This window comes from Muntiacus reevesi, chromosome 13 (genome assembly GCF_963930625.1).
Source record: "Muntiacus reevesi chromosome 13, mMunRee1.1, whole genome shotgun sequence".
Classification (NCBI taxonomy): domain Eukaryota; kingdom Metazoa; phylum Chordata; class Mammalia; order Artiodactyla; family Cervidae; genus Muntiacus; species Muntiacus reevesi.
Window position 1 is genome coordinate 32,844,399 of NC_089261.1, and position 12,316 is coordinate 32,856,714.

General features: G+C 43.7%; 1 protein-coding gene across 5 annotated transcripts in view; it reads left to right on the forward strand.

Moving 5' to 3' along the window:
* RAPGEF2 (Rap guanine nucleotide exchange factor 2) overlaps positions 1-12,316 on the forward strand; it is a 256,474-nt gene that overhangs the window by 84,693 nt on the left and 159,465 nt on the right. For all 5 annotated transcript variants that reach the window (XM_065905101.1, XM_065905102.1, XM_065905105.1 and 2 more), the window contains exon 3: positions 206-262. In XM_065905101.1, coding sequence (XP_065761173.1) covers positions 206-262 — 57 coding nt within the window. The remainder of the gene's footprint in view (positions 1-205; positions 263-12,316) is intronic.

Consider the following 12,316-nt stretch of genomic DNA (forward strand, 5'->3'; position numbering starts at 1 on the left):
CTTTTCAAGCATTTCTTTACCAGATTTCATTTTATTTTGTTAACCTAAGTACCATAAATGTTTACCTTGAGGTCAATAAATGGTCATGACAATTCACAGAAACAATCTTAATTTTCTACATGATGTCTCATTTACAATTTAAAACTATTAGTCTGTTTTTCAGGTGACAAATAGTGAACTCAAGTCTTCATTTTTTGTTTTGCAGGTTGATGTGTGAAACTGTGAGATACGAAAGACATGAAGCCAATGAAGTTTTGTACTAGTAGGTGTTTCCTTTTTCTTTGCACCGTGCGTAACATGGCAGCTAAATGATGCACTGAGAGTGTCAGAGAATTACTAGGGACACCTTGTCAAGTCAGCGTTACTTAATTTTGCATTAACTTTTATTGCATGCTGTAGCAATGGGAAGCATTTCAGCTGTTTCCGGTCATAAAGTAAAAGTTTGCAGCCCTTTGCTGATAAGTCCGCGTATGCGTTTATGTGTCTCTCATGTAGTTCAGAGATGGTATTTGACATTGTGGAGTATCTTGACTTTTGTTGTTATGAAGTGAGAAATAGTCTGGACTGGAGTCTTTCCAAAGGAACAAAATGCATATATTCCCACCATCAAACCACATGAGATGTAATGATAGCATAAATGCCGTATTTTGACTTGTCTTTTTTTTTTGGACTGCACCCTGTGGCATCTGGGATCTTAGTTTCCCAACTAGCTATTGAACCTGGGCCCTAGTGGTGAAACCACAGAGTCCTAACCACTGGACCCCCAACAGGAAAATAAGCTGCCCATGCCCCCCCAGGCTTAGTTTCCTCCTTAAATCATATTGGTATTCTTTTTAAGGTGTGTCACACTCTCCTTGAAACAATGGCAACTAGTTTCTTAAGAATGTGATAAGCACGCGGTAGATAAATATTGGTGTATTAAGGATGTGGAAGTTCTGATCTAACAGACATAATTCTGCTCATAATGTTTGCCATGAGTGATGGTTGTTCTGTTGACTTTTCTTCTTGTTTTTCAAGGCACTTACTAAATAATTACTACTTTTCATGCATATTGTAAGGAGTCTTTATGGAAATAAATAAGTATCTATATTAGCATCTGCCCTTAAGGAGATTTTATAATCTTTTAGTAGAAGTACAAACAGAAAAAAATGGAAAACAGCAGCAACAAAAACTAACCAACCAGAATGACAGAGACTATGGGTTTGCACATCAGGGGCGCAGGGGAGGGTCCGGGGGGAGTGGCCCTTTGTACTAGTCTCCTGGGGGCCTCAGAGACTTTCCTGGCAGGAGACAATTGTATATACAGGGACACAGAGAGGGGAGGGGCCTGGTCGCACATTCTGGACAATGTGGCAAGTTTAGTGCAAGTGGCCTGGCGTGTTGTGGGGTCAGGAGAAGAGGTAGGTCGTGGTCACGTTTGCTTGTGAACGTGTTGTTAAAAAAGTCATTCTTGCTTCTTTAGGCAACTGGAAATGAGTGCTTTTCCTTTTCAATTACATTTTATTATGGAAAATCACAAATGTTCACAGTATTAGTGACATGGTAATAAAACAGACCCCTGTGGATTCATCATGCCACACTAGCCACTGATCACCAACAGTGCTTTATCTCTTACTCCACCTCCAGTAGATTATTTTGAAGGAAATCCAGACATATCAATTCACCCATAATTGTTTTGATATGTATTTTTATCTTTAAAAGATAGACTCAAAAAAAAAAAGCTTAGCCACAGTATTATCATCAAACCTCAAAACATAATTCTTTCATATCATGAAAATTAAATTTTTTGGGTACAGTTTGTTTATTGGTTGGTGTCTTTCTTAAGTGTCTTTTAATCTTCAGGTAAGTAGCTAGTTTTCAAGCAGCAAAATGACGTGACCGGAGGCCTTCCAGCCCCACGTATTCCCTCCAAGATAAGATCTGTGTCTATCTGAAAGCAAAGAGTTGGATTGAGTGGCCTGGCAGGGAGATCTGTCAGGAGGCCACTGTCAGAATCTGAGATGATGATACTTGAAGTGGGGCAAAGACAGAAGAAATGGGACAGTCAGGGGTGAATTTTTTTCTTTTTAATTTTAGCTGCACTGGGTCTCCATTGTGGTGCTCGGGCTCAGAGGTTGTGATGCACAGGCTTAGTCGCCTGAGGCATGTGGGCTCTTAGTTCAAACCTAAGTCCCCTGCCTTGGAAGGCAGATTCTTAACCACTGGACCCCACCAAGGAAGTCCCATGGATGGATTTTAGAAGAAGATATGGGTGGATCTGATGCAGGATGGTTCTAGGCTGTCTGTATCCATCTTGGGCTTCAGAAGTCGTACGTACATCCAATAGAGCAGAGTAGGAAATAACCAGGATGTAATTGGTAGTGAGAAAAGTCACACTGGGGGCAAATGCCCTTAATATATTTATCCTTGAAGGAATCAAGATGTAAATAATTTAGACTATTAGTTCTCTTTTAGGGGCAATTTAAAAAGCTACCTGTGGATTGGGTGTACGTATGTTAGGGTTGATGAGCTCTGATGAGTATTATTAATTTGTTTCAGCAGCCCAGTGGCAGGCAGTGTCAGCTTTCTATTAGTTTGTCCTTTCCCCCGAAACATGGTCTGGGCCGTGTTGACGATGAGATAACAGCAAACGTGTAACAAGCCCTCTGTTCATCCCACGTACGTGAATCCAAGCTTTGTGTGTATTAGTTTACTTCCTCCTCACAGCCGTCCTGGTGGATCTTTCCATCACCGCTGTTTTACGTGGGAGGGCCCTGAGGCCTCACAGAAAGCTGCCCTGAGAGCACGGCTCAACATGGGGTCTGGACTCGCCCCCCAGACCTGGTGACTGCAGCCTCGGCTGTCCCCTCCGCAGCAGCATCCTCGCCCCCTTCGTGCCTCCATAGAAGATGAGGTCATGTGCGTGTGGGTGAGGACCACGTCTCTCCACGGGCTGGAGGGCGCCTCCCCAAGGGGCAAGGGCGGCCCCTGCAACTCACCGGCCCTTCTGCTGCGTTGTCCTGGCTACTAACAGTTATTATTTGTTATCCATTTAAATGGAAGTTAGATTGTAGTGTTTTAAATTTACTGGTTTTTTTTTTTTTTTTTTTTTTTTTTCAATAGAGTAGTTTAGGCCACGAATATAAGCTCTGCTGATCATACACAGCCACGACTTGGAATATCCTACGTTGACTGCATTTGGGCTGGAATTTGCAGCCCAAGTTGATTGTGTTAATTGTTTCTTTCGGCAAATTAGAATCAGGTGGCAGTATAAGCAGTGAAGAGTCTGTGTGTCATGATTTCATAAGACCAAAAGTTCAGGGACTGAGTGTAGATTCACCCAGTCACATTCCCAGGCTTTGGCTGACTTCGTGTGAAGGATGATGGATTCCTCTCTGATCCGTGAACAGACTTGTCTTTGCTCTGAGCAGTTGGTATAGGTGCAGTTTTAAAAATGAAAGAACTTCTGTATTTGGGGTGTGTAAAACTCCTGTGATGATTTAGTAATACCACCACTTTTCTAGGGCCCTCTTGTTTTTACCTCATGGGGGGAATGACTTGTCTGCTTGAGCTTGGAGAACACAGTATAGTCGAAATATCAGAGACTTTCAGAACTTGGTTTTATAACCAAGAGATGAGTATTTGTTTTCCTTATTCTGTTTGTGTGTGTGCTGGTGACTTCGAAGACTATAATTTTCATAATTTCACCAGGTAAATCTAGTATTCTTTTAATCCACCTATGTGCCTCGCTTTTCTCATCTGTCAAATGGGAACAGTGATCACAGGGTCCCCGCTTTGGTGCCAGTGCGAGGCTGATAGGCAGGGCCCCATGTGGAGAATACAGAGCAGGCACACGCAGTCAGGAATGCCAGCGGTGGAAAGTGTTCTCGCTCCATCCGCTGTTCTCATCATTTGGATTTTGTTCTCCCATTGTTTTAGCTGCCTTAAGCTTTGCTTAGGAAGGAATTATGACAACAGTGTTCTATCAGTAACTCCCCTGGCGTTATTTTAACATGAGCAGTATGGCAGAATGCCATTTGAAGTTGTATTGTGATTCAGGGGAGAGTTGTGATTCTGATGAAGTAAAATTTTTTATAGACTCTCCCATTTAGGATCTAGAATTTGTTATCCTAGAAGGTTAGGTATTGTTAGTTGAGCTTTACACAGTGGACAAAAACATCAGGTAAATTCTCCCTTCCTTTCATTTGTTATCGACTGTATATAGTTATTTTGCTGGCTTGAAAGTGCTGAGTGGGACAGTATACATTTCATATCTGAGGGACTTTAGAGAATTTAAGAAAGGAGCTAAACAAATGTGTCCATTCTCTTTTTCTTTAATGGCCAGCCATCCTCACCATTTTGGTTTAGTATCTAGTGAAGTGCTAAAAACCTTTGGATAAGAAATTCAACCTTCAAAAATGTGTTTTGTTTTTTTAAATTTAAAGCACACACAGACAGTTTGTAAACTCAGGTAACTGTACTGCACCTCCTCTGTCCACACACGTGTGGAAATGGGTGCTTTGGTTTCCAGAAGAGTTTTCATAGCACTTAGATATGGGGTTTATCTCCCCTTATTGCAGAAGAGGAAGTGGTTTCCCTTACTAGATAAAGTTAGGTTGAGCTCAGTGGCTTCTTTTAAGGCAATTTCATCTAAATCTCCATCTTGCAGGACTTTGGCCCAGCTGCCCCTCTCCCAGGACCTAGCAGTCCTTTCAGCCTGTGATGTGGTTTCACAGTAGCCTGTGTCCAGATCTCACCTCTCTCTGTCCCCTCCACATCTCCTTCCTACTCCAGTGGCCATTCTGTGCTCAGATCTGCCTGAACCTCTGTGCTCTCCTCCCCCTGGAGGAGGAGCTGCCCCTTCCCCGTGGTGTTGGTCCTCCTCTCCCCTGGTCCCTCCTCCCCCTGGAGGAGGAGCTATTGCTTTGGGCTGTTGCTTCCCTCACCGCCCCCACCCCTGGGTCCTTGCCCAGACTTACAGGATAAAGATGCTCAACTGTGAGCTTGGTATATCGTGATGTACACATGTGCTGTGTGTAAGTACGAAAATTCAAATACTCGTGGATACATGCCTACCCACAAATAGACTTACTTAAGATTGTTTTATGTCCATATGGTGATAGTTTAAGGTTTCTTAGCAATACTCTAAAAAATACAATATTTTTATATTTACTTTTGATCTTTGAAAATGTTTTATTTTTGTGATGAATCAAAGTGCAGTAAAATAAAAACCTGTAAAAATGTATTTAATTTGTGAACTCCATCAGGGCAGAAACTACACTGGGTTACAAGATTTACACTTGTCTGTGTGGGCCAGCACAGACATTTGCATCTTGTCTGTTCTCAGTTGTTATTTTTTTGCATTTGTGTGAAAGGAGTTATTCCTTTGCTAGAGCAGCAGAGAAAGACCTTCTTTATGGTCTTTCAGGTAAAACAGCCTGCATGTTAGGCTTAGGTGTTAGGTTCTTTGTGTTGATTTTCTATGAAACTACTTAGTGAGTAAAAACCTGAACTCTTCTTAAATTCAGCTGTTGAAAGTTACACGTAGTCAGCAAACGAGGTTCCTCCCTGTGCTGTCTGATCAGCGTGGCCGCAGTGCTGTGAGCTGGCAGTGCGTGTCAACCCTGACCTTGGCAGTGGGCTGGGCAGGTTTGGGCTGGGTTTGTCTCTGGACGGCCACAAGTTCTTTTTAGTATTTCTGGTGCCAGTTTTCTCTAGGTGAGGAGCAGGTTTGCCCTGAAAACGAAACTGTAGTGTGTAACTGAAAGATGCAGATGTGTGAATTTCATGACCCACTGGTGGTTTTCAGAAGAGTTTTTGGCTGCTCTGTTAAATTTGAGAAATTGTCCCTCAAGTCCTTGGGTTTAGCCATCTGCCCTCAATATAGCTGAATCACTGATGAATGGATTGTCATAAATTTAATCTGCACCGATGTTTTTTCTTTCACTCAAAAAAAGTTTATTGAGTAACTTAATGACGCTTAAGACCTCACTCCTTCATTTTGTTTTTAAAATGAATTTTATAAAGTTAACAATGACTGCATGTTGAGTCTGTAGAATCTTTGTTATAGTTCTTCAGTTATCATTCCCTTTGCTGGTTTAGTGAATTACCCTAGTTAAAAAAAAAATATGTCCACGTATTCCCACCCCCCCCCCCCCCATTTTCAAAGTACTGATTTTTTTAAAGATAAAATATTTTCAAAATATTTTAATATATTCAAAATAAAATATTTTCAAAGTATTTAGCTGAAATAGCCTCAATATTTCCATCAGTTATCAGAGTTCTTACCGATTTTACTGATCTGTTCTATTTGTTGGATTTAAGCCACTATAGTTTGTTGAGAGGAAATTAAGGATTTTCTGAAAAACTTAATGTTATAATGATGCCATTTTTCTTTCAGAGTTTTTAGTGATAAAAGTGAAGTAGCTTCTTATGATTTGGAACTTTTAGGAAATGGAACAGAAAGTCAGCCTCTGCTTGTAATATGTGTTTTCATAAGTGTGGAAATTTGTGGTTATGTGCTTGTATGTAATTAAATATTATGAAGTATATAATTTTATAGAACAATATTGCTGTTCTTTACGTCAGGAATGTGCGTGTTAACCCTTGGTAGAGGACTGTTTCTATCACGTGTCCTACACTTGATGCCTGAGAACAGGTGATGTGTACGCTTTGACTTTCTTTGGATAGTGATCTGGTGTTGTTGGGGTCGCACACGGCCGGGCTGCTTTAACTTTTCTCGTGAGCTTACTCTCTGCCATTGGCTGCACAAAAATGTATCATATATATTTTGTCTTGTAGCATAAGGCTTAGAGTCCCTTAATTTTATTAAACTTTTTGGTAAATCCAGTAGCAGAAGTTGGTGGTAATACATTTGTGAAAAAGAGCACAACTCTTAGGTATCTATTCCATCTGCATGTTGGAAGGTGGCGATTGTCAGGGCTACAGTTTTAAGCCCTGGAACACTTTGTTCATGGGAAATCCTCCTCGATTCCTCGTGGAGGCTCCTCGTGGTGGCTGTTAGTGGGGGAAGAACTGGACGTGGTTCTGTCCCCTGGGGCCGGCCATGTCCCTACCGAGAACCTCTGGTCAGAACTAGCTACTGGGCTCCCGTGAGAGGGTACAGGGTCATCTGGTGTCAGAAGGCAGAGTTAGTCCTGCTCTGGTTTTTGGTGTAATTGTATATTTGAGAGTACACGTCTGCACCGGTCAGAAGAGACTAGTGATCATGTGTGTGTGGGGGAGGGAGGTGGCGGTGAATAGAATAAGATGTCAAACTTCAGCAGGGGCTTTGGAGGGGACCCCACAGGATGTGGTGATGGGCTGTGCAGAGGAAGAAATTTAGGGAGACTTTTTTTTTCTGTTTTATCCTTAGGCTGGGTGATGTTACCGGGACAGCAGCTGTAGGAAAAGAAACAAGTGTTTTGTAGTCGTGGCCTCTGGTGGCCGGCCCTCTGCGTTTCTTGCTTGTGGGCTCCACTTACTTGGTGGAATTTGGATGGTCTTCACTTTAGTTCCCACTGATGGAAGCCAGTAGGCCCGGGAGGTAACACTGCTCCCAGATGCCGGCGGCTGCTGTGTGAAGGTGGTGTTGCATCTGGGTAGTGTGCATAGCACAGTGCAGCCTCCCTCTCTAAACCGACCCAAACCCCGATGCTTGTGGGTCCGCATGACTGCGCATCCCTGCCCCTCCCTGGATGGGCGCCGTCCCCACCGGTTCTGGATGTTTCCGGCCGCATCACCCACTGTGTTCCCGGACGGTGGCCGCGTCTGTGTGTCCTGATGCCCCTGTGGCTGTCGCCCCGTACGGCCCCGTAGGGCATCCTCCGCTCCAGTCCCTCCTGCCTGTGCCACGCTGCCCTTGACCTGCTGCCGGGGGAACCCTTCCTGCAGACCCGATGCCCTCCTTTGGGTACTAAATTCTGGTCCCGATTGTGTGTGTTTTGCACGGGGACCATTCCTCTAGTTTCTGTTGGTTGACACCCCCCCTCTTCAAATACACACGCACACACAGACCAGATGTCAGTTTGTGGCTGGCAGGGGTGGGTGTGAAGCTCTGTGTCCACGAGGACAGGCGTGCCCTTGCCTGAAGCCTCTTCCTTACCCCATGCCTCCTACCCTTTTTGAAGCCTTTTGGCCAGTTGGGCTTCACATAAATTTTCATATTGTAACAAATGAATTAAGTGGCTTCTCCCCAATTACTTTTTGCCCTCTGATGATCATTTTTCTGACTTAATCTGTTTTCTTGGGAGTTATTAGTTTATTATCCCGCACCCCCTCATCAACTTGGACTGGGTCCCTGTATTCAATCTCCTAAAGGGGAACTGAGGACCATGCAGCTGCTCCCATATCCCTTTCATGGGGAGACACCGCCACCCTGTGGACATCTAGGTTATTGTCAGCGACATTCTTTAACCCTCACTTCATTTTTCTAGTTCCTGGTAAACCGAAACTCCCAGCTTTGGCTTTCAGATACTTTAACACCTCACCTGAGTTAGTGTCTATTCAACTATTAACTAAGTTATTAATAAAATATCTGAGTGCCAGCGGAGCATCGTCTAGTGTGTCCGTGGAGGCACTGACGAGTAGAGGAAAATGATGTAGAGATAATGATGCTCTGCTTCTTGTGAACAAGTCCAGAGTGGCTGGGAACCCAGCAGAGAGTGACTCACTTTATTTGGAAGGTACTAAAATGTTTCTCAGAGGAAGTGGTCGTTAACCTGGAATTCACAGGATGAGTAAGGAGTTTACTGGGCTGAAGGTACCCTTTAGAAGCTGGAAGAGCAGGTTTGATAAGGCCCTGAGGCATAGGCGGAGGAAACGGTGTAGGCTGGTGAGTGGCATGCAGTCTGAAGCCCAGGACTTGTTGGGGCTGAGAGCAGAGAGGAAAGGTGTAGATGACCCTTTCAGAGGTGCTGGTGAGGGAGAGAAGGAGAGGAAGAGACCAGTGTTCTGTGTCCCTGCGATGCAGGGTACTCGGTATGTATCGTGTCATTAGATCAGAGTGACGTTGTAAAGAAGGACTCATATCCCCATGTCCTCACGGTTGAGGAATCAGAGCCCAGGGGCTGACGTCACCAGGATCACATGGCTGGTGTGACAGAATGTGTGTTCCAAACCTTTACTCTTTGCAGGCATCAGACTGCTGTTTTTAGGTGTTGGTCGTCAGGACTGGGCTTCCTCCTGTTCAAGTTATAAGCAGAAGCCTGTCTTGATCTGGGTTCCCTGAGCAGATGCTGCTAAGATCCTGCCCTGTTCCTACAAGCTGCAGCCCCCGGCCCTGTCTGCAGGGGGCCTCCATCCAGGTGGAGGGAGACACCTAGGTTGGTCAGGGGTGAGAAATGGATAGAGAAAAGCACAAAACAGGATCAGTTAGATGGGATCAGTATTTTGGAGTGCGGGAATCAGTGAGAAGACCTTATTGAAGAAGTGGTGTGACAGCCATTCCTTTGGGGTGCAGGGTGACTTAGAAGGTGGGGAGATACCATCTAGGAAGGGGGTTTGTGCTGAGGAGCAGAGGGAAGTGAGGTGGGAAGAGTGGGACTAGGTTACAGTGGCCTCTTCCCATCATTCCAAGGCTGCACCTGCCCCTCTGATTTAGCCCAGGAGGTGTGGGCACCTAGACTGGTCAGTCGTGATGGCTATTTAGGGTCCTTCTGTCTGATCACACGGCATGGCCAATTGGTCATTTTATGATGTCTTGTTTATATCTTGCTTGCTTGTTTTGTTTGGCTTGTATCATTTTCTCTCTGTTGACAGAATCAAAACAGAAGCTCTGCTGAGGGCCTTGTCATATCCTGGACTCTGTGGCTTTCATCTTGTCAGATGTAGGATGGGAGGTGTTGGAATAAATCGTTTGTCCGTTGGAGTTCTTAGCTCCGTCTAAAACTTGTAGGTCTTCTCTAAGTGTCCATTTTGGTGATCAGAGGGGCTCTGTGATCTCTAAGTGTCTCTTTTCTACCTGTTACTGGTGATGTAACGCTAAAGTTATTTGGAAATGGTCAGTTACTCTGAGATTCAACTTTTATCATTTCAGCAACCCTTCAAGGGACTCCTGAGCTCATAATTTTAAAACATTAAACAACTGGGAAAAATGTAAATGACATTGGTGAATAAAATTCAGTTGTATCCATAGTGACGGACTTGTAGTATTTTTTTTTTCCCCCTGCCATTTGTTCCTGTTAGGCTTGTAATTATCATTCTACTAGTCAGTCTGTTAGCCAGCTGCATTGCCAAATATGTCTGCAAGCGAGATCTCAGATTCATTTTGGTTCCTCTCTAAGTGTAGACAAGTTTGATGCTGTTACTGCTAGGTAATTTCTTTTTAAAAAATAGTCATTACTTGGCACATGTAGAGTCCCGCGGTGACAGGTGCCCCGTGGGAAGGGGTGTGGTTGCAGATGTTGAAGGAAAGTGGGTTATGTCTCACACTGAAACACTGCCTGCCTGACACGTAATGATTATAAATGCAGGAGAGGACAGGGTAGCACAGTGGTTTCTAACTAACTCAGGAGACTTTTCTGGCCAGTTGAGTAAAACAGATTTTATTGGTGGCATCTCACTATGAGAAACTTATGAGACTCATTGTTTTTGTATTCTTGGTTCTAATTAGCTTACTTTTATAAGAAAGCCTTCCTCAGTGATCAGTGCAGAGAAATAGAAGAAAACGATACAATGGGAAAGACTAGAGATCTCTTCAAGAAAATAGAGATACCAAGGGAACATTTCATGCAAAAATGAGCTTGATAAAGGACAGAAATGGTATGGACCTAACAGAAGCAGAAGATATTAAGAAGAGATGGCAAGAACACATAGAAGAACTATACAAAAAAGATCTTCACGACCCGCCCAGATAACCATGATCACTCACCTAGAACCAGACATCCTGGAATGTAAAGTCAAGTGGGCCTTAGGAAGCATCACTATGAACAAAGCTAGTGGAGGTGATGGAATTCCAGTTGAGCTGTTTCAGATCCTAAAAGATGATGCTGTGAAAGTGCTGCACTCAGTATGCTAGTAAATTTGGAAAACTCAGCAGTGGCCACAGGACTGGAAAAGGTCAGTTTTCATTCCAATCCCTAAGAAAGGCAATCCCAAAGAATGTTCAAACTACCGCACAATTGCACTCATCTCACACACTAGTAAATAATGCTCAAAATTCTCCAAGTCAGGCTTTAGCAATACGTGAACCATGAACTTCCACATATTCAAGCTGGTTTTAGAAAAGGCAGAGGAACCAGAGATCAAATTGCCAACATCTGCTGGATCATTGAAAAAGCAAGAGAGTTTCAGAAAAACATCTATTTCTGGTTTATTGGCTATGCCAAAGCCTTTAACTGGGTGGATCACAACAAACTGTGGAAAATTCTTAAAGAGATGGGAATACCAGAGCACCTGATCTGCCTCCTGAGAAATCTGTATGCAGGTCAGGAAGCAACAGTAAGAACTGGACATAGAACAATATACTGTTCCAAATAGGAAAAGGAGTACATCAAGGCTATATATTGTCACCCTGCTTATTTAACTTATATGCAGAGTACATCATGAGAAGCGCTGGGCTGGATGAAGCACAAGCTGGAATCAGGATTGCTGGGGAAATATCAATAACCTCAGATATGCAGATGACACCACCCTTATGGCAGAAAGTGAAGAAGAACTTAAGGGCCTCTTGTTGAAAATGAAAGAGGAGAGTGAAAAAGTTGGCTTAAAGCTCAACATTCAGAAAACTAAGATCATGGCATCCGGTCCCATCATTTCATGGCAAATAGATGGGGAAACAGTGGCTGACTTTATTTTTGGGGGGCTCCAAAGTCACTGCAGATGGTGACTGCAGCCATGAAATTAAAAGACTCTTACTCCTTGGAAGAAACGTTACGACCAACCTAGATAGCATATGAAAAAGCAGAGAAATTACTTTGCCGACAAAGGTCGATCTAGTCAAAGCTATGGTTTTTCCAGTAGTCATGTATGGATGTGAGAGTTGGACTATAAAGAAAGCTGAGCACCAAAGAATTGATGCTTTTGAACTGTGGTGTTGGAAAAGACTCTTGAGAGTCCCTTGGACTGCAGGGAGATCCAGTTGGCCCATCCTAAAGGAAATCAGTCCTGAATATTCTTTGGAAGGACTGATGCTGAAGCTGAAACTCCAATACTTTGGCCACCTGATGTGAAGAACTGACTCATTTGAAAAAACCCTGACACTGGGAAGGATTGAAGGCAGGAGGCGAAGGGGACAACAGAGGATGAGATGGTTGGATGGCATCACTGACTCAATGGACATGAGTTTGAGTAAACTTTGGGAATTGGTGATGGACAGGGAGGCCTGGCGTGCTGCAGT